This window comes from Xenopus tropicalis, chromosome 6 (assembly GCF_000004195.4).
Source record: "Xenopus tropicalis strain Nigerian chromosome 6, UCB_Xtro_10.0, whole genome shotgun sequence".
Lineage (NCBI taxonomy): Eukaryota > Metazoa > Chordata > Amphibia > Anura > Pipidae > Xenopus > Xenopus tropicalis.
The window spans coordinates 43058748-43082450 of NC_030682.2; the positions used below are offsets into that span (position 1 = coordinate 43058748).

Sequence of the window (23703 nt, forward strand, 5' to 3'; positions counted from 1 at the left end):
AAAGTATCCAAATTACAAAAAGAACCCTAGGTCCTGAGCATTCTGGATAACAGGTCCCATACCTGTACTGTATTTCTTTACTTTATTTTCACTGCACTAATGTGCGATTGGTTTTTGCTACAAATGTTCAGCGATGGGCAAAATTTCCCGGCAGGCATGGATTTGTGGTGAATTTTATGCGGTTAGCCATTGGCAGATTTTTTCACCAAACAGTGCAAAAATTTGCCACATAAAAATTCATCACATGACAAAAAATTTTTGCACATGACAATTTTTTTGCTGTGCGCCATTTTGGGCGTTTCGCAGATTTTTTGCTCTTTTGCGAATCTTTTCAAAGATTCGCTCAATTTTTGATGAAGCAAAATGAGACTGATTCGCTCGTCACTATAAATGTTTCATATTATGTATATAATATATATATATTCTTGCACGGAAATAATAAGTTATGGGTTAACTTTATTAACCCATAAATAACAACAAAGGAAGTTGGCAACAAAGGAATCAGTGGGAAATATTAAATTAAAAAACATGACTTCTTAGATGGCCCCTTACCCTATTTTGCATTATATGAATGAATGAAATTGTACAGTATGTACAGGAGTGCTGGGTGCACACACAGGGAGGCAGATGTGATCACGGGGCAGCTATTTAGAAAGGATAAGAGGATGAATACACTGGAATGACCACTCACCACCAACTTGGTTTTCACCATAGAGCTTAAAAGCTTAAATGGGAAATCTGTAAAATATTAGACTGTAAAGTAGATGCACTTTTAGATACTGGCCTGGCTGGGATCTGAGCCAGTCTGCACCTTGTAGACAAATGAAACAGGGCTAGAAAGAATTTGAAGTCAGACACATGTAAATATTTCAAATTATATTATCTTAACATTACTTTGGGGAATTTACATTTAATTAACCTCTGAATATCTCTTAACTCATTTATTCAGTATAAATAGGATTTTGTTTATTTACCACTTATACAAAGTAGAAAACCCCAAGAAAGCCTTCTGGCATTGAACATTGTTAACTGCAAATCTTTTATTTTTTTTTCTTTTGGCTTTAGCTATTTGTGGTCTGGAAAATATAATAACACAAAGTTCTATGTTATAGTCTGTTGTAGTAAAGCTGGTATCCCTCTGTTATTGTAACCTACAGTCCTGTAATAATATGTAAACAACAGTTATGAATCAGTGTGCATTTAAACTAAAGGTCATATGTGGAACCTTGGTGAGAATATCTCGGGGCTAGTCTGACATGCCAGATAATGTGCAGCAGTTATGCTTATTTATTGTTAATTCTGCCTGATACTAACCATACTCTCTCCCTCCTGACCAGGCCTGTTCCAGGCTCTCTTTCCTCATTACTACATCTGCACAACAGACAAAGACAGCCCATGCCTGCCTCAATGCCCGGCACCCTCCCCAATCCCACCATGCCTGGATCTTCAGCGGTACTAATGCCAGTGAGTCCTTTAACTTTCATTTTGCAATGACAACTGTTATTCTTTGTATAAACACTTACATGTTGCAGTACAGAGGTTATTCATAATTATGTTGGGAGACCTAGAACATGGAAGTCTAGCTGATGCCACCCAGGGATGAAATATGATGCTAAACTGGCTTTATCACTTTTACAGAATGTTATCTAAAAATGTAATTAATAATCTGTTTAAGGGGTATCCTGTATCCTGTTTAACAGATCAATTAGATATTCAATGTTTGGTTGACCAATAGGGACTGCAGCTAGTGTTGATTGGCCAAGTTGAAAAACTTCAATTGAAATGAAACTTAATTTAGTCACCAATTTGTGGCCTAACTGCAGAAGTATCCAAACATTGCTGCACAGAGAGGCATATCAGGGGTTTTCAAGTCAGCAAAAATGTGGAAAAAGAAGAAATACAGTAATTGTTTTTTTTAGATATGAACAGATATAGTAGCATGGTGCAAAATAATCTATCTCTAAAGGAGTCATTTATAGTATTGCATAGTGCAAATAGTTTTTTTTACCCATAATAATTTTTTTTCCATAATTCCAGCATAATTATATATATATATATATATATATATATATATATATATATATATATATATATATAAAATAGTCCATAGGGTGCACACCATTTGCAGCAACAAAACCTGGGTGCTAGTGCAAAAAAATGCACTGGAACAAGGACAGCACTCCTAGGATTTAAAGAATTGTGAGCAAAATGTAAATGCAAAAATAGAAAGGTTTATTACTCAACGTTTCGGTCTCACACAGTGAAGGTTTCTGTGTGAGACCGAAACGTTGAGTAATAAACCTTTCTATTTTTGCATTTACATTTTGCTCCCAATTCTTTAAATTCTAGGAGTGCTGTCCTTGTTCCAGGATATATATATATATATATATATATAGACAACAACCAGCACTTACCCATTATCAATATATATAGGACATTAAGACAATTTGTTCATTAAGAATTCTACTTCTTTGTTATACATTTAACTAAGATACTGAGTTTTACCTGCAACTTACTTGCTTTCAAAGTTGCCCTTGCTTTTCAAATGGTTGCCCTTTTATTGGCCAGTTGGGATCACCTGACTGTAGCTGGAAAGGGTGGGAGCTACAAAATGGAGCTGGCCACTGCTCCTGTATAAACTATAACAAAAAAAGGGAAGTTGTGCTCACCGCTAAATTTTAAACCATGCAATGAGTCAGTGACCACAAAATTTATATAGACTACAACAAGAGATCCTCTGCACTCACCCATTATCAATATATATATGACATTCTGTGCATTAAGCTACCAGGCAATGCCATCCCGTTTTAGCAAAACAGGGATTGTTTGTCTATACAGTGGATATAAAAAGTCTACACACCCCTGATAAAATGTCAGGTTCCTGTTCTGTACAAAAATGAGACAAAGATAAATAATTTCAGAACTTTTTCCACCTTCAATGTGACCTATAAACTGTACCACTCAATTGAAAAACAAACTGAAATCTTTTAGGTGGAGGGAAGAAAGCCAAAAAAAATAAAATAATGTGGTTGCATAAGTGTGCACACCCTTAAACTAATACTTTGTTGAAGCACCTTTTGGTTTTATTACAGCACTCAGTCTTTTTGGGTATGAGTCTATCAGCATGGCACATTTTGACTTTGCAAGATTTGCCCACTCTTCATGGCTGAAACACTCCAAATCTGTCAGATTGCGAGGGCATCTCCTGTGCACAGCCCTCTTCAGATCACCCCACAGATTTTCAATCGGATTCAGGTCTGGGCTCTGGCTGGTCCATTCCAAAACGTTAATCTTCTTCCAGTGAAGCCATTCCTTTGTTGATATGGATGTATGCTTTGGGTCGTTGTCATGCTGAAAGATGAAGTTCCTCCACATGTTCAGCTTTCTAGCAGAAGCCTGAAGGTTTTGTGCCAATATTGACTGGTATTTGGAACTGTTCATAATTCCCTCTATCTTAACTAAGGCCCCAGTTCCAGCTGAAGAAAAACAGCCCCAAAGCATGATGCTGCCACCACCATGATTCACTTTGGGTATGGCTTTCTTTCGGTGATGTGCAGTATTGTTTTTGTGCCAAACATATTTTTTTGAATTATGGCCAAAAAGTTCAACCTTGGTTTCATCAGACCATAACACCTTTTCTCACATGCTTTTGGGAGACTTCAGATGTGTTTTTGCAAAATGTAGCCCGGCTTCGATGTTTTTCTTCATAAGAATAGGCTTTCCCCTTGCCACTCTACCCCATAGCCCAGACATATGAAGAATACGGGAGATTGTTGTCACATGTACCACACGGCCAGTACTTGCCAGATATTCCTGCAGATCCTTTAATGTTGCTGTAGGCCTCTTGGTAGCCTCCCTGACCAGTTTTCTTCTTGGTAATGTCACTTTTGTGCCATATTTTCTCCACTTGATGATGACTGTCTTCACTGTGTTCCATGGTATATCTAATGCCTTGGAAACTCTTTTGTACCCTTCTCCTGACTGATATCTTTTAACAATGAGATCCCTCTGATGCTTTGGAAGCTCTCTGGGGACCATGGCTTTTGCTGTGGGATGCGACTAAACAAATGTCAGGAAAGACCAACTAGAGCAGCTGAACTTTATTTGGGGTTAATCGGAGGCACTTTAAATGATGGCAGGTGTATGCTGACTCCTATTGAACATGATTTTGAATGTGATTGCTTAATTCTGAACACAGCTACATCCCCAGTTAGAAGAGGGTGTGCACACTTATTCAACCACATTATTTTAGTTTTTTTAGTTTTCTTCCCTCCACCTAAAAGATTTCAGTTTGTTTTTCAATTGAGTGGTATAGTTTGTAGGTCACATTAAAATATATATATATATATATATATACAAAAGTTCAAAGGTAACAGGCACTCACGTCTAAAAAGGTGTAAATTTGCCTGGGTGCAGTATTAGAAAGAATCTATTACAGCAAGTAGAACAAAAAATGCCGCACTCACAGGTCTTAGTGAAGAAAAAGAATATTATTTATTTATTGCAACGTCAAACTAACGTTTTGGCTGTTGCTGCACTTTGAGAAAGGCTGCTGCAGCAGCCGAAACGTTAGTTTGACGTTGCAATAAATAAATAATATTCTTTTTCTTCACTAAGACCTGTGAGTGCGGCATTTTTTGTTCTACTATATATACTACTATATACTATATATATATATATATATTAGAATACTCGGGACCTTACCTTAGGTAAAAATAATTTAAACATTAAATACACCCAGTGGGATTATTTTGCCAAAGATATGGAATCATGCATCTTATTTCCATTAGATACAAGGTACTGATTTATTATTACAGAGAAAAATGATTAGAAGAAGTTAGAATTTTTTGCTTAAGTTAGACTTCATGGGAATTGGCCTTCCCATCATTTGGAGCTTTCTGAATAACAAATTTCCTTTCTGGATAAGGGATCCCATACCTCTATATATTTATTGCGTGCAGATATCAGTGTATCTCAGAAAATTATGTTGTTCACATCAGTCCTTATCCCTGTCCCCCCACACACAATTGGATCAATTAGATCAGTAGCCACAGAACCTATGCTTATGTTTGGGAGTGTTGGAGCAAGTTGGAGCACCATGAGGAAACCCACACCCATGTTAGTGAAATCTGCTTCCTACAAACAGTTGTAGTTGTTTCTGTCTCTTTGACAACTGATACAAATGTTTTTGAAGCAGGACCCTATAGCAGATGCTCAACACTAGGCCAGGATAATACAGTACTGAAACTTTAGAGAGTTTAGAGACTGTCAAAAAAACTAATTTTTTTAAATATTTTCCAACAAACCACAGCAATTGATTGCAGAAAACGCAAGTGTTTCTGCCATTGTTTTGTCTGAAACCGGATACTTCGGCTTTCATAAATCAGCCCCTGGGTGTCCCCAATACACAAATATTTTTGAAATGTGACAAACAAAACTGAATAGTCTACTCTAAATAATTAATAGTATTGTTTTAGAGGCTTTATCATTTGTCAAACTCTAAAGATACTTAACAGAAGTCACAGATTATTGTAACTTTTTTAGCTGTTTTTTGGTTAGTCTTGGATTTAAGGTTCTGACTCCAGCTTTTAGGAGGCAACTCTATGACTTTGGTATATGTATCCCTAAACCTACATAATATATTTAATCATGTATGTTGAGGCTTTTAGAACCAAGGGTACACAAAGGCTGTAATTTTGGTCTCGCCTACAGCAGATACACATTGCACTCTGTAGTTCTTTCATAGTTGTTAGATTGACAATGTTTCATGCCCACTTATTTGAGGCCCTTAAAATCATTGAGGGGGGTGTCCATACAGATGGTCATTTTAAGCTACCACATTGTATTAACTGGTATATTAATTATGTGAGTGAGTGTGCATGTAGGTGTTGGTTTCCAAGCCATAACTTCTGCTTTACTAGGTGCCACTATCTCTCCATCATGTTTAGGATAATACCGGACTCCTGTGAATCTCCCGCAGGCTATCGCTTTCTTTCCCCCATCTGTTTTTCTCTTAAAAAGGTTGGCACAGAGTAAGAAGCCAGAAAGGTTTATTTTCTCCTTGTCTAAACTTGGAAGGTATTCATTACACACTTGCAGGTTCAGTTTCAGGACAAGCTGAAATCAGCATTGTTTCCCTTTAGTATAAGTAAAGACTATCAGACACATTAGGGGAAAAAATTACAATATGAATAGAAGAGAGACAATGACATTTAAACAGGCACAGAGTGACATAAACTGATCGTGGGCCAAAAAAAAAACCAAATTGGTATCTCTTTAGTCCACCTTTGTAAGTGAGCCCCTGTTTTTTTTTTTTAACATTGTGAATTTCTTGGAAGTACCTTGCCAAATCTCCAATCCTTCCATTTAATCCAAGGTTTTCAGGCCTTTCCTCTCCAGACGGCAACGATCCCTGTGCTATTAGGGTGATAACAAACATGTCCTGGATTTTCTTCCATTTAATTCCTCTTCACACTAAATGGTAACATGAAATAAAGTCTCAGAAGGCTCATTATAACGCTAATGACATGGGGTTACTTGACATTTCCGAGATAATGAACCACTCTGGACATTTTTGAGACTTTATTTCATGTTACAATTTAGAATGAAGAAGAGGAACTGGGTTTTTAAAAAATCCAGGACTGGATCATTATCGGCTTCATGACATGGGGTTAGTTCACCATTTTTCATGAATAATCACAGTTTATGTTTTTCACAGTAACCATAATCAGAATTGGCTATGTAAAAGCATTTGTATATAACTTCCATTTCTTTCTGTCCTCATGTTCTAAATTGGTGCTCTGTGTCATTAGGCCTCATGCCTCAATTATAAATAGTTTGCTACTTCAAATGAATGGATGCAAATTTATGATTGTTTGAGCCATTCAGCTTGAGCAATCAAGGTTTCACAGGTTTTCGGGCAAATCTACCTTGTTGGTTGAGGTTTTTTTCTCCAAATGGTATTTCTTAAAGGAACAGTAACACCAAAAAATGAAAGTGTTTTAAAGTAATTAAAATATAATGTACAGTTGCCCTGCGCTGGTAAAACTGGTAAGTTTGCAACAGAAACGCTACTATAGTTTATATAAATGAGCTGCTATGTCAACACGGGGGCAGCCATTGAAGCTGGGAAAAAGGAGAAAAGGCACAGGCACATTGCAGATAACAGATAAGCTTTGTAGAATATAATGGGGTTTTATCTGTTATCTGCTAAGTAACCTGTGCCTTTTCTCCTGTAAATGGCTGCCCCCGTGGCTACACAGAAGCTTTATTTATATAAACTATAGTAGTCTTTCTAAGGAAAACACACCAGTTGTACCAGTACAGGGCAGCATTACATTATATAGTAATTACTTTTATACACTTTCATTTTTTGGTGTTACTGTCCCTTTAAGGGCTCTGGCACACAGGGAGATTAGTCGCCTGCGACAAATCTCCCAGTTCGCAGGCGACTAATCTCCCCGAAACGCCATCCCACCAGCGAAAATGTAAATCGCCGGCACCTTGAGAGGAAACATTTTTGCCGGTGGGATGGCATTTCGGGGAGATTAGTCGCCCGCAACAAGAGAGTTTTGTCGCGGGTGACTAATCTCCCCATGTACCAGAGCCCTAAATAACTAAAACTTTGGCAGATTTTAGGTGCCTGAGTACAGCAAAAACTATTAGGTTAGAATAGCATTATTTTGTAACTGACAGTTCTAAATGGATGTTATCATTACATAATTACCAGATTCCTTATAATCCTGTTGAAATTATGTTGTGTTAATTAATTTAATGTAAGAGATAAATCTGGCATAAAATAAAATATTCTGAAATATTTCCTGTTTCTGAATGAAAATATGCTGTAACTTTCTGAATAAATTAAAGGCATTTGAAATAGAAAAAATGTATTTTCTTGACTGGTAATGTAGTGGCAGATATAGTCACCCCGTTTTGGATTAACATTTACTTATATTTACTGATTTATTTTCAGTTATTACAATAAATAAAGTACCCACTTTAGTAGGGGATGCTTGGCTTTTTTTTCCATACATTGTGCCACAATGACTGATTGATTGGCCGCTGTTAACTAGATGTTACCCAATCCAGCTATCTTGCTCTTTGGACAAATTAACAGATCACAGAAAAACGTAATCATGCAAACCAGCCATATTTAGTTCAATGAGTGAAATCAGAGAGATTGAATAATATAAGGGCAGCCATATTTAGTTATAAATATATTATGTATAAAAGTAGAAATATAGGACAAGGCAGTAGCTTTGACTAATGCACAATTTCAGAATAGATTGTTTTACCAAAATTTTAGGAGTTGGAAGTTTATAAAAGTCTGTCTGGGGACCCAGTAACTTTTGCTTCTAACATAAGTAGCCACAATCTGCATATTTTAGTAAATGAACAAGAAAATGATTAAAGTAATGAGACTTTCCATAGCTCAACTGTAACAAGAAGAACATTTGCGGTTTGAGTTTCTACCAAAACAGTTTATCGGGATAGGCTCCCTGGCTCTTTAAATAAGAACCGTTAATCTCTGTACTATACTACCACCACATTGGGCATGCGTCCTATCTTGTCGTTCTGCTTAGTCATATAGTACAGACAGAGGTTATTTAGTAAGCAAGTCTTGTGGGAATCAACTAATGTGCAAATTATCAGACCCATTAGACTAAAACAAATACTTTGAAAGACAGAGCTTGATATTTTATATGCTGCCATATTTCTGCTAATACATCACTCTGCTTACTCTATCTGGGAACTTTAAGGATTTGAGCGAGTTTCTCAGATTATAGACCTATGGCAAAAAAATTCTGCTTTGTGCACTCCCGAATCATGATTCACATTCTTTAATGTTATATCTCACAGCAGCCACCACTCTACTTACCATATCTGGGAACTGTACTGGGCAAGTCTCCTAAAATGTAGGCATAGCAGAAAATGTAAAAATAACTGTAGAAAATGTTTAACAGGGATGTTAACTTTTTTTTTTTTTATAGCGTTTTAGTTATTTACCTTGCTTTTCTGCCCCTTTCTAGCTTTCAGATGGGGGTCACTGACCCCAGAAACCAAAAACGATTGCTCTGAGAGGCTAAATTTTTTATTCTTTCTTTTTATTTCTCATCCTCCTATGCAGTCCTTTGCCTATTCATATTCCAGTCTCTCATTCAAATCATAGCCTGGTTGCTAGGGTAAATAAGACCCTAGCAACCATATACCAAAGCTGCAATACAAATGCTAAATAACTTAAAAAAAAAACACAAAACATACATCTTACTAAAATGTAAAGCAAGGTAGACCACCACTTTAATGTACATTGTAAATATACTTAGAATTATATTTTCTTTAATTATGCTAAACGTTTTGGGGTGGATATCCCCTTAAATATGTCTTACAGTGGTTGATATGGTAACCCTCTAGATCTGATGGCTTTCTTGCTTTATCACACCAACCACTGGGCCACCCTACCTGACTGCCCTCCAATACCTTGCCCTTGCCTTGTATGAAATATTGGGGTGCAAAAGTCAAAGCTAAGTTTGCAGGCTGTGACACTGGGATAGTACCAATTACTGAATTGTATTAATTACTTGAGGACAAAGTTTAGGAGCTGATTTTTGATTGCTTGAGCCTTTTGGAATGGGCTATACGTCATCTTAAAGCTCTTGAGGTCATTTAGAAGGAGCTGTCCTAGGCATTTTTTGTGGTCCTTTTACCTTGAGTTTAGTCAGGAATTAGTGAGCCAAAAAACCATGAAAAAAGGACAAAAAAGCTGTCATGGTCATGTAGAAATCAATGGAAGTTGTCCTAGGCAAATTAAAACAGTCTTTATTTAATTGTGGTTTAGGAGGTTTTCAGAGTTTTTTTCATTTATAAGCACACAAAAAATGTGGGGTTTCCAATTTTTTTTCATTCTGCATTTTAATTCATTCACCTTTTATAAATGACTAGCCATTTGTGGTTTTAATTGAAATGACTTTATTTGTGCTTTCAAAAACCACTAAAATCAGAATGTTGATAAATGGGCCTTCACGTGTTTGTAGGCTATATAATTGCGACACTGCAAAGGGGTTAAACATATCAGGGCTAGCCACGAATGCTTCCAGGTACAGTAATGCTAAATGTGTTTATTTACACAGTACGGTTCTTCTTTTGGCTAATTTAATAGCCAAGGGACCTTGAAATGATTTTTGGAATGTTAATTGAATAAGAGTACATGTATCCTTCATGCTTTTCCACTTTTTAAAAGATAAGTTTTTCTTTTTTTGCTAAGACATTAGCGTAAGCTTAACCTCTAGCAAAGGTATCCGATTGCACTTGGTATGATCTACTGTAGTATCCTGACAGGGCTGCTTGGCAAAACATAACTGGCTATCAGCACCGTGATTATGTAACCATCCATCATAGTGAACTGCAAATCCTGGGCTGGGTTCTAACAAAATCCCCAAATCTGGAACTTGTGTTGAAATATTCCAAACAAGATTCTGTAGTGCACAAACATAATATATACAAGTTTATGTATGTCTGCAAGTGTCCGTGTTCTTACTGTGTGTATGCATGTGTCTGTGTGTGTGCAATCATATGTGAATTGTAATTTGTACTCTCATCCAAGTGAGCAGTAAATGCTGTACCCACAGGGATAATAAGATTGTGTAGAAAACACATCATTATGTGCATGTAAGTACAGAAATGAACTGCAAAGGCCACGTCAGCAGTAAATGAGTGTGTAAGATAAATGCCTTGTACTTTTTAAAGCTTTTAATAAGCAAACCTGCCTGGCAGAGCAAAGCAAAGCAGTCTGTCTATCACCAAGCTGAACATGTCTGAAATAAGAAATCCTCCTAATTCTTCCAGACACTTAGGGGCAGATATATCATAATGTGAGCTTAGAGCTTAATACATATATGGGGGCTTCTACTATTGCTCGATTTTTCTGTTTGGGTTTTTTTATGCTGAATACCTGATTTTGTTGCACACGTTTTTTTTTATTACGCCGGCTAAAACATGTCGAGATCATGTAGAATCAAAGGCGGATGTCCCTTTTACAACTGGAAGATCTTTCTTTGCTTCATGGTTTTAGATGTTTTCGGGGGGATTTGACGCTGGCTTTTGTGTGATAAAACAAAAAAGTTGCAGCTTTCATGGAACAAAGCGAAAAAGTTGCGGTTTTCATGTTTTTTTATGCAACTTTTTTTGTTTGTGCTTTTTTAGTTAAGATCTGTTAATAAATCCATTTGTGGAAATGAGTTGATCTGTGGTTTCTAAAAACTAAAAAACCACAAAAATCCAAACGTCACCCACTTTTTTCTTTTATTTAAAACTAGATCTAAAAAAAATTGTGATTGAACTTAATCAAGTTTTTGTTCCTCTTGAAAAGGAAACTTGAATGCAACAAAAATTATATTGAAAAGATGTTCACTCTTTGTGTAACACAAAAAGTAGGGCAGCACTGTTGGATATAATAGTTTATGCCATCTCAGGACTTCTAGATGGAAAAGCCTCAGGCATCTGAGAGGATTTATTAGTAAATAGCCTTTATGCTAGTTCATAAAAGTAACAGTCTTATATACAATACTCTGAAGCAGATTTATCAAAGACATGAGAGCCTGCCAGAGTAAAATTCCGCCACACTCAATTACTTTCTATGGGGCTTTTAGAGGCATATTTTTCAAAGGGTAAGTTCTCACTTTCACCTACTGATAAATCAGTCTTTAATACAAAGAGTGGAGGAATTTTACTGTGGTGAGCTCTAATTTCACACTTTCATAAATCTGCCTATCTATGTGCATAATCCATAATCCTAAATACTGGCAAGCATGATACCTTGTAATATTGTTTAGAGGACATTATAACAGCATTATTCATGTATTATAACAATAATTATTCATATTTGTGATTATTTGGGAAGCTTTTCCATATTATTCATTCCCTTTAATTATTATTTGCTCAATTCTTTACCTGCAGCTGGGGGCTATATTTTACACACCTAGCTAACACATGCAAAATAATATCCCCTTCCCCCTGTCTTTAACCCCTAAATGCTAGCTTGTGTTCCAGTTTTTGCTTAGCTTTCGTTTATTTTCTCCCCACCCCTCATTTGTTTGCAGTTTCTTTGCTTGCCCCTTATCCTCATGTATCCAGTTTCTCTCTGTATGTTCTCCACTGTGCATTTTCCTTTCACGTGATAATAATAAAGGAAGGCCAGATCAGCTTGGAAAATCACAGTGAAACTAGTTAATTAAAGAAAGGATTCTTGTGTTTTTCTTTTTAAAAAAAAGCCACAAAGCAGTGTAGAGTTACTTTACTACCCTTGTAGTCAACCAAACGTAGGGCTTCATTAATAGAACAGATTAAACTGTACCATTCTGAGATACTTCCCACATCCCAGTATATCTGTAAGCATCAGTAATACACCTCAAACTGCTGTATCTGACCACTTGGTTATGGAGCCCTGCACCTAATCTATAGCTGCTGCTGGAGGGCTGGAGGTAGCAAATATAATAATATGTTTATAACCATATGAGATAAAAACTGCAGCATTGCGTATTATTGCCAAATACATAAATAGAAAGACCCCAACCGTCCCCTTTTGTTGGATCAAAACACATATTTTAGTGCCAGTGTAGCTGCCTACAAGGTGCAGTTAACTTCAAATCCCAGAATCCTCTGTCAGCACATGCATTTCCATAAACACAATTCTTCATGGTGTCTAAATATAGCTGCCACTGATGTGTCCCTGTTTTTCCTCATGTTTCACACAGATGGAAAGACAGATGTCAATGAGTTCCAATATCATGGGGATGCAGGGCCCAAACATAAACAATCCTTGTGCTTCACCTCAAGTCCCACCAATGCACTCAGAAGCTAAAATGGTAAGAGGATGCCTACTGTTTTTGGTTGGTTTTGGGTCTTAAAGAAAAATGCTACTTTGTCTTGATGGAACCATTTATGTACAAAAGCTAGGATAGTGTACAATAATTACAGCATAATAGAACACACAAGAACAGCAGCCCTAAGTACTGTGAGTCTAAGTCTGAGGGGCTGAATATGCATGAATGCGTGTGTATGAGTGTGTGCATATTGAAGTGTCTGTGAGCATTTAGAAGATTAGTGAGTAGGAAGTGTGCATGTGTGTAGGTATGTGTGTGTGACAATGGGTGAGTATGTATGGTAAGTGTGTATGCGTGTGTGTAGGTATGTGTGTATAAGTGCGACAATGGGTGAGTATGTATGGTAAGTGTGCATGTGTGTGTGTGTAGGTATGTGTGTATAAGTGCGACAATGGGTGAGTATGTATGGTAAGTGTGTATAGGTAAATATGAGTGAGTATGAGTGATATGAGGATTAATAAGAGATGTGTTTGCTGGATTTTTTTAGTTCCCGGACCCTTTGGATTTCCACATTTTGGGTCCAACGTAGCTCAAAACAAGCTTACAGTGTGGCTTTCTTGTGTATCTAGGGGCTCAAAAAGACAAATAGTCTCCCCAATTCTTACACCTAACTGGCCTTCAGGTTGAGCCATCCCAACCACTGCTCCAAGTCTCCCTAGGTAGGGGTCAGCCACACAGTCTGTAAATCGCTGTGGTGTAGACCACATACTTTATATACTTTATATGTTCACACGTTTTCACTTACTGATGCAGCTAAAGAAGATCACATACAAAAAAGGCCAAACGTATTGTAGACATGTGTTAACAGAAGTTGGCATTAGCTAAACCCATACTAAGTACTAGGGGTTATGCAGTTACATGTCTTTTCCTTTTTGGCACTGCTTAATTTATTTAATAAAAACATTACTTTTAAGTGAATATGATTTTCAAACCCCCAAATGTTATGTTGTTATGTTGTTTACTAAAAGCACAAAACTATATCTAGATGTGAATTCCTGATTTTAATTTTGAGAGCTTGCATTGTTTTGTTTTTTGGTAGCTGGAAGAATACACGAAGAGTAAATCAAGTAGTTTGTATCCATAGCAGAATTTGTATACCAAGAAATTGTTGAAAGGTTGTCAACAATCAGCGACTGCTGAACATTTGGAACATAGTGCACATGGTGGTTATGTAAAGTGTACCATTGTAGCAGAGCGAGAACGATGCCATAAACAGATGTGCATAGTATTCCCAGTATTTGATTCAGCCTCGGCTCGGAGAAATATTTGTGTATTGTCATAGAAATCAAATGGCTGCGTACAACAGATGTGAAAAAACTAATTGATAGATTCTTGTTTTTGTTGCAACCCTCAGAAATGGCAATAATACTGTTTAAAGAGTTATTTAAGGTCAGGGCTTAAATGCATGTGATTTAATTTTATTTGATTGAGTCCGTGGCAAGACTAATATGGTTCCTCTTCAGAAGCATTTATTACATTTTCAGTAAATAATAATTAGAAAATGATTATTTCTTAAAATCTTATCCATAATGATTGTTTTTTAGTTGCTTATTTTTATGTATAGTTTGCCAAATTCATAACACCATCTGTAGCATATATTTAAGAAATGCCTGTTGGTTATACCACTTAGACATCATTCTGGCCGAACATTTTACTTTTAAGACTTTTGAGGATGAAGTGAAGAATAAAGTAGAGCTGGATATGAAGGCCCCTTATTGGGCATCTAATGTTTAAGTTTAATCTGAAGTAAATCTGCATATATTGCTTATATATATATGTGTGTGTGTACTGGAACAAGGACAGCACTCCTAGGATTTAAAGAATTGTGAACAAAATGTAAATGCAAAAATAGAAAGGTTTATTACTTGATAAAGGTCCCAGGAGGGACCGAAAAGTTGGAACGCATGGGGAATGAATAAATAGAAGAATTGCTGTGAAATGGTGTGCTGGTCCTGTTTATAGGTATTTACATATTTTGATCAGCACCCATCTGTTAAACTGGTTTAGAGTGCGGACACACAGCTTGACTGTGTGAGATCAAAACGTCAAGTAATAAACCTTTCTATTTTTGCATTTACATTTTGCTCACAATTCTTTAAATCCTAGGAGTGCTGTCCTTGTTCCAGTGCATTTTTTTGGTACTAGCACCCAGGTTTTGTTGCTGCAAATGGTGTGCATCCTATGGACTATTTTATATATTTATATATATATATATATATATAGAGAGAGAGAGAGAGAGAGAGACGCACACTCAGGGACTTGGTGCAAAAGAAAAAAAGTTTATTGAAAAAACTCCAACGTTTCGAGTACAAACAGTACTCTTCTTCAGGTTTGTCCCTGAAGAAGAGAACTGTTTGTACTCGAAACATTGGAGTTCTTTCAATAAACTTTTTTCTTTTGCACCAAGTCCCTGAGCGTGTGATACTCTTTCTCTATATGTCTATTTTTTGTCCTGCACCCAGGGCTGTTATTTTGGTGACGGGTGTGCTCCACTCTGTTCTCTCTGCCTGAACAAAGCACAACATAGTGTGGGCCTTTAATCCACCATATTTTTGCATATCAGTTATAGTGGGAAGGCTGACCATTTGGTCCCATCTGCCAATAACTGGACACCTTAAAAGATATGTTAACCCCAATTGTTTGAGTGTAGGCAGCCATCTCAGGTCATTGTGCCTGATCCTGAGTTTTCAGGATTAGCCAGCACTTAACAACTGCTTTAAGATAAGCTATTATTTCTTCTACTCAACATAACTGGAGAAGTCATGACCAGACTTGGATGTTTACTATTGAGCACTGTTCTCATATCTACCACTAGGTGGGGCATGGGAGTTTTTTTAAGCTATGCATGTGACAGCAATCTGTTATCTGGTTACCTTCCTACGCTGCTTGGGGAAGAATGGGGTGATATCACTCCAACTTGTAGTGCAGCAGTAAGGCCTTTGCTACACGGGGCAGATTCTCAGCCTGTGGATAAATGCAGACCGAGGATCTGCCCTTATGTTAAAAAAATCTTATTGTTATGCCTGCACCTGATCCATTGTGTTGGTCCAGGTGTAGGCTCATGAAGCAGAAATTGGCCTGTAACTTGAACAGTTATGTGTCGAAATCCACTTTATAATAAGATGGATGAAGCATAGGGGCAGATTCTGGGTTTGCATTTATCTGCAGCAGAGTACAATTCACATGGCTGAGGGCACCTGGGAAACTAACAATATGGCTAGCCCCATGTTAAATTTCAAAATGAAATATAAAACATCCTGTTAACTCTTTTGAAAAATGGATTTGAATGCAGGATTCTGCAAGAGGATTACTATTAACTGATGTGTTTTGTAAAAAAACATTAGGGTTAGATGTGCAAGAGCTTACAATCTAAAGGTATGAGAAGCATTTAAAAGTTTGATGAAAAGTATGGCTTGTTTACTTGTGATAATTAGGTGAGAATCAAATAGGCTTTAAGAGGGTTTGCTTGCAGATTGAATGAGATATTTTATAAAACACAGAGCAAGCACACTGACGGAAAAGGTTACCTTACATAGTGACACCTCAGTTAGTTTTCATTTTGCTTGTCTTTTAAAAGAGAGATAAAGTGATATTTTGCTGAGGCCACATTTAAATTTTGAATAGTAGACTCAGACTCTGATTTATACTGTTAGACCCAAATGACATACATTAATGTAAGTGAAGAGATTTTAGTCTTCCCTAAGGTTTGTACTAATGAAAGACACTTGTCGATAGAAACTATGAACAGAAAGTAAATAAATCAAATTTGGGTAAATCAGCATGTCAGTATATATAAGCATTCAGTGAGTAATGAAATTAGCATAAGTGTGGGTTTGCTAGTAGAACCTGGATACAATTAAATTCAGCAGCTTGTATATGAAACAATGGTTTTCTGTGCTGCACCGCAAAACCAGAAATGACAAGAGAACACAATGGTCAATAAACTGCAAAAAAAAAAAAACCTCCGGTAACATATGTTTCTGGCAACGATGTAGAACTAAAACCTAAAAATGATTATGGCTAGAAATGCTGAATTTTATATACTGATCTTACTGTCCCAGCAGAGAGGTTCAGCACTATAACAGCAATGATCCAGGCTTTTAGATTGTACAGGAGCTCCCCATCTTGGATCTTATTATTATTTTTTTGTAGTATAAGTGACACTGCACATGCTCAGTGTGCCCAGGGCTGCAAAGCTAAGATTAGGGGTCATCAGAAAAGCAGAAAAGCAGGTTTGTCATAGAAACTGATGCTGCAGGGTTGATTATTAAATGCTGATGCAGAATACACTTAATCTTTGGTATGTAAACCTGAATTTCTTGTTAATTAGCTTCATATAGTGATGTATATAATCTATACTCAGTATATTGTATTCCGGTCCCTAAGCTCAGGAACTGACAGCAGAATACAGCATGTTTTGTGAATCAGCAAAAAAAAAAAATACAGGTAGCTAATGGAGGCATTAACAACATATACTGCAAGTGCAATTTTGGATGCAATTCTATGTTTTTTTTTTAATTATTCAAATGCAACATTTCTCCATAATTTCAGAGTAACTGAAACTGCTGAAGAGAAATGTGCCCAATACAATTGTGTTTGATGCATCAGAAATTGCACATTGCACGAGTCCTAATGTGTAACATTGTTGTCTACTTGTTTCTACTTGTTTGTGCTGTAGTTAACTTGTTAGCAGTTTAAGTCCTGTTGTATGCAGCATGCATTCCAAGGATATTCACATGTACTTTTTGCAATGGCTATCATACATTTCTGCAATGTCTGTCTGAACTCATATCAAAAGACTGACCTAACTGGAATTATAATCACTGATTGTGTGTCTACGTTTTCTTGTTACCAAAGCCTTGGAACAGCGTGCCTCTAAAATTTATTGTGTTTTTCTAGTTCCTTGTAGCATTCGGTGTCTCCCGGTTCTACTGTATGGAATTGCATTAAATCTGAATGTAAAAATAATAGCCCTATATCACCAACATGGCTTTCATTACACAAACAAAGGCAAATAGCATTAATCACTTCAGTGCTTATGATAGTCTGTGGTTTGTGTGAAATCTTTTAGATTCGTTACTATACAGTAGTGGGAAAGTCAAGGTAAAAAATGTCCCTAATGAGTTGCTCTGTTACTGCCAAATGTACATGATAAGCAGAAAGCAGAGCTGCTAAAGCAGAGTGATACTATTGTTCCACTCCTTTGTCAGTGTGGGAACTATGGTGTTATAATAAATAAGGCCTAAATTTGTCTTTTTTAAAAAAATATTAATATTGCTATGATTGCTGCCACATACCTCCCAACATTTGATTAAATATTGTGACATTTGAGGCCAACATTGCTCGCTAAGAATGCTGTTAAACCTACTTAAAGGGAACTCCACCCAAACACTTAAGCTTTTTGAAAAGTAAACATAATTTCAAGCAACTTTGCAATATACATCAGTTAAAAAATATGCAGCCTTTTCATGATTTATAATGTAATAATATGGTTTGGAACAGTTACCTAAGGCTGCCCCCCTGTTCCCCTGCTGATCTGGCTGACTGGTTTGAGAGTCAAATAAAATGTAACAGTGATCAACTGCCCTCAGCCTGCCTCCAAATCCTCCAATCTTCTGCACACGTGACGTCAATCAGGAAAGGAGCGTCACAGTGCAATGCATTGTGGGTTATATAGTTCCTGCATGCTGTCTGTAAGCTGGAAAGAAGTTGTTACAATATGTAACATCAATGTTTTAGTCCCTCCTCCCCTGCCAGGATTTCAAATGATACAAGAGAAGAACTGTTTTGCAGCATATAAAAATTGTATTTATTCATATTCTTTGAAGGAACAGATTACCGTGATAGGTATATTAGGGGTCTGCGTGGGGCTCTTTAGCAAAGTTTAGGTAACATTATGCTTGTATAACTTATACAGGTAAAGGATCTGTTATCCGGGAACCTGTTATCTAGAAAACTCATAATTACGGGAAGACTTTCTCCCACAGAATCTATTTTAAGTAGATAATTCACATTTTTAAAAATGATTTCCTTTTTCTCTGTAATAATAAAACAGTAATTTGTACTTTATCCCAAACCAAGCTGCATGAATCTCTATCGTTTATTTAATGTTTAAAATATTTTTAGAAGACTCAAGGTGGCCATACACGTTCAGATTTTAGTCTGCTTCTGATGAACGTTTTAATGCAATGATCTGAAACTTACATTCAGACTGAAATTGTAGAATAAAAATAAAATGCAAAAAATACAAATCGGAGGATGGTAAGAAAGTAACTTCTATTGTAGGTCCCCCAAGGATATCGTCAGATACACAATGCATCCGCAGATTTTATTGTTATCCAACCAAAAACTAAACGACTGTTTTTAAAAAATAATAATAATTTTTTTCTTTTCATTTTATCGGTATGTGTATGGCCAGAATTAAGGTTTGTAGACCCAAATTACAGAAAGATTTCTTATATGGAAAACCCCAGGTCCCAAGAATTCTGGATAAAAGGTCCCATACTGTATAGTAAAGTTACATTATTTGCAGGAATTGAGAAGACAAATGTTTCTTGTTTGAATCTTATTTGAGTCAACTCTAATACATTCTAGATTTTGCACGGTGGAAGCGAAAGGGTTAAATAAACAGAGTGGTTGATTAAGTTTGTAAGCAACAATAGTTGCTCCATAAAATTCTGCCTCATGTGCTGCTCCCTTTCTTCAGCGCCTGCCTTTTTATTTATAACCCTTACACATTACTGCCTGGCCTTTCCAGGTCTCATAATGAACATTAATTGATTAGCTGGATCCAGGAGAAGTTTTAGCACTACTAAGTACTCTCCCAGTGGGTACACAGCTAAATACTTTATGAGGTAATTAGTATGGCAATGCCTTTTCAAATGAGTCCTTTCAGTAAAGAATTCTCGGGGGGGATTATTATTGGTTTATGTATATATTTTTCTCAGACACAACAGAAAAGGAGTATTGGGATGAAATGTTACAGCTATTTGGAAAAAAAAAAGTCTTAAGTGTTACTGAAATGCATCTCTGTTGCCGGCTTAATTCTATCTAGTGATTAGCGAACGGATTCCTCTTTCCCAAGGGTTTCCATCTTTTAGCTAATATTTTGCTGCAGCTAAGTATCTGGCTAGGGTTACATACATAAAACTCTGCCAACCGTGTTGTTTCAGGTGTATTTACATGTGGAATAAATTGCTGAAACTGGCAGTACTGTTCTTATAATTTACAGCCAATGTCACATTCAGTATGACAGTCTTTTTGGATGACCTTTATTGCCAACCATAGGTTCCTTCTCCAGCTCAGTCCTGCAAAGTGGTGGCTGGAAAATTACATCTGATGGCAAGACCAACATCCTTTTATCTGGTGCACCTCTTAAATTGTGTAGGGTTTAATTCTGGCTTAACAGTATGCTCTTCTAGTCTTTCCATGTGTGTCCTTTTGCCAACAGGGGGTGCTTGGTGATGTGTGGGGCTTGTATTTGCTAAGACAACATTGTTTTCAAGTAAGTTTTTATTTGCACCTACAAAAGAAAGACTAAGGGGCTAATTAATCAACGTTTGAAGTACATTTTTTGGATTATGGTTTTAAAAACTGAAATGTTCGAAGTGCAGAAATTTGAGAAACGTGAATATTAAATTTCTGCATCTTAAAGCTTACTAGTTATTATTATTATTATTATTAGCATTTATTTATAAAGTGCTAACATATTTTGCAGCCCTGTTCATGAAGAAGTCAACAGGGTCGGACTAGGCCAGCAGGACACCAGGAAAAAAACATGGAGGAACCCAGACCTAATCCCCACCTGTCACTCCCATGTTGGTGCAGTGCGCAGGGCCCTTGGGGTAGCAGCACACCCAGGTCCATCACTAGAAGTCAATGGGAATTGTCCTATGTAAAAAATAAAATATTTTTTTTCAATTTGAGTTTATCAAGTTTTCCAAATTTTACTGATTTTTTTGAGACCTTGTAGATCCACTGAAAATTATGAGTAGAATTTCAAGATTCACAAATTTTGATAAATAAGCCTCTCCATATTAGGGGTCCTGGGTTTTGCTTCAGAGGAGATATGATAATAGGGTTAAGAGAGTATAACTGGTGTAATAAAATTATACTTTGTTAAACAATCATTTCTAGCTTAGGTAAATCTGAATCTATAATTTGTTTTTGTTTTTTAAAAATATGAAAAGCTTTGCTATACATAATCTGATACAGGGACTTCCTACTTTATTTCATTAGAATTTCTTGTTGCTCACATGTGACTATTAACATGCACAGTCATTTGTTTAGTCTGACCTTAAAAATTATTACTTTAAAATTAGATCTACTTTAATTTTCCTTTGCAGTTCTTGCACGCGCTTAGCCGACGGGTTGTAACTATCACAGTTGCAGACTTGTTGGAAAATTGCTCATTATTCATGCCAAGAAAAAAACTACAGTCAACAGTACAAACATTGGTCAACCTGGTAAACAGTGGCAGCAAACTTGTGTCATGTTGTGGTTAGAACGCTAAACCAAGAGACCTTGTGCAGGCAATTTTATGTTCCTGTTTAGACACAAAAAATGAAATTGGCAGGGAAATGTTTGCGGCAGAGGTTTCTTACGTGTGACACTATGGGAGGAATTTAGAGGAAAAACAATGAAGTGACAAAGCCACTCTCTTTTACTCGTATACGGAGGAAATGTGATTATTACTACAAAATGAGACTGGGAGTATTACAATTGGTATCAGCACTGCTTTAAATGGAAATTCCAATGTTTCTCTACCCAAATGTTGCAGAACTACAGCTCTAAGTATTTTCTAGGGTTACTCGGATGTGACTGATGGTTATCTCATATAAAACAATTGATATTTCACGGCATCCTTTGTAAGACAGCAAGAAAAAGCCAAATGTCTCAAATGACTATAGTTGTTCTTGGTCATTGTTGTTTTTTCTCTTATGTTCTTCTGGGTGTGCAAGCCTTGCACATATGCACTAATGAAGTATTGCTTGCTGGCATTATGGCTGAGCTTCCCACCTGAAACACAGCCTCTTGTTCTTTATTCTCTTTCCTATGAAATACACCCTTCTGACCTTTTCTGGGCTCTTTGATTTATTTAAATGTTTCATTTATATCTACAGTCTGTTTTCCTTAGCCAAGCTATACCTATTAACTTTCTACAGTTTCATTACAAAAACCAACAGTTATATGCGAGACAAAGCACCATTTCAAGTAATGTTCTGTGATAGAAGTAAGTACAACGGGATCAGGTTTGGTATGCAGTTCATGGAGTTAGTGTTTATTAGGTTGCTAGGGGTGCCTAATTCCCCACCATGAGTTGAAGAGGTGTTCAGTGCAACTGCCAGACTTTTAGCTAGAATAGTATTTTACATGGTTTTTGAAGCACAATCCAGCTAGCCAAGGAACTGCCTTAGAATGCATGCATGACTTCATATTTGGCAGCTGGAGGAGATAGCTGTTTATCTAATACTGTAACTCAAATATACATTCAACCTTGCCTACCTATACAAAAGTGTAGAATATTTTCTATAAATGTAAACTATAAGTGCAAAAATGTAAAATAATGAATTCAAACAAATTAATATTCATTGTGACACAGTATTCTGCTAGGTACTTTCCTTAATACATCCTTTTTACATTATGTGCACTTAAATACTCAGGTTTAAGCACGTTCCTGAAATCAGTTTAGCACTTTTGTCGCTAAGCTCACTATTCTATTTAAACACCTTGGACCATGTTTATATATGAAAATGATTCAGTCATTGAAAGCTTGTTGGGCCAGATTCTTCTTTGACCTTTAACATGGTCAAAAAATTAAAGAGTTTCATATACACTTATGTATACAATACTGTTACCCTGTACATAAAAAAGGCATATGTATATTAGAAACTCGAATATAAGGTAACTCACACAATGTGTGGGAAAAAAGGCCACAATCAGCAATATTTTTGGCACATGCCTACTGCATAGGGCATTGTGCAGGACTCTGCGCCCTATTTGGAATCAAATGAGGCCTGTCTTAGGCCATTCTTCATTAAAAATAGGCGGACACATAGATGTTACCCACACCCATCCCATGCATTTTGTATCATCCAGGATCTAAGGCAGGCGGTAAGGCCAGGGCTGGGGTCCACCGCCTGATGCTGCTCTTTGCAGCGATAGTTGGATCTGTGATTTATCCATCCCTGCAAAGTGCAGCATGCAAGGGTGCAAGCAGGGGCATATTTATATTTAGGCATCTGGGGGCTTGTGCCTAGGGCAGCAGCCACCACCAGATGAAACCTATGGAAATCCAGCAGTGGAACTTGGGAGTTGAGGGTGTACAGAGCAAATAAAGGGGGTGCATGTAGGGCCAGTGCCTGGGGTGGCACCAGATCTAAATACAGCCCCTGCTCTTAGAAAGAACACTAAGGGGTGCGCTCTTGTGCCACAAATCCATACCTTGGTTTGTCCATTATTGCTTTCTACATTCAGAATCCTAAGGCCAATGCACCCAGGTGGCTTTGACTGCAATGTTCTTGTCTCGATTTACACCTTACTATGTGTGTAGCATCTGCATTAGTCTAGAGCATTACATTTCTAGCAGACTGGGCACTAAAAGGCATAAAAATACTTATTCATGTCTTCATGGAAATATGTTTATATTGCAAGGGTTTAGTATGGACCAAATATTTATAACTGAAACTCAAAGTGACTTAAAAATCACTTTATGCAGCCTAAGGCTTATGCCAAACATTTTGGCCCAAAATGCATGCTCACGTGTTTCAGAGCAAAATTCCACTCTGTGTGCCTGCACCCAGGCTGACAACGTGGCTCCGGGTGC

The 23703-nt window shown here is 36.9% G+C and overlaps 1 protein-coding gene across 4 annotated transcripts in view; it reads left to right on the forward strand.

Annotated features, from left to right (window-relative positions):
• creb5 (cAMP responsive element binding protein 5) overlaps positions 1 to 23703 on the forward strand; it is a 278427-nt gene that overhangs the window by 206349 nt on the left and 48375 nt on the right. For 3 of the 4 annotated variants that reach the window (XM_031904176.1, XM_002933391.5, XM_018094827.2), the window contains 2 exons: positions 1338 to 1464; positions 12750 to 12860. In XM_031904176.1, the coding sequence (XP_031760036.1) occupies positions 1338 to 1464; positions 12750 to 12860 (238 nt within the window). The remainder of the gene's footprint in view (positions 1 to 1337; positions 1465 to 12749; positions 12861 to 23703) is intronic. The other variant, XM_004915393.4, reaches the window with a different exon arrangement.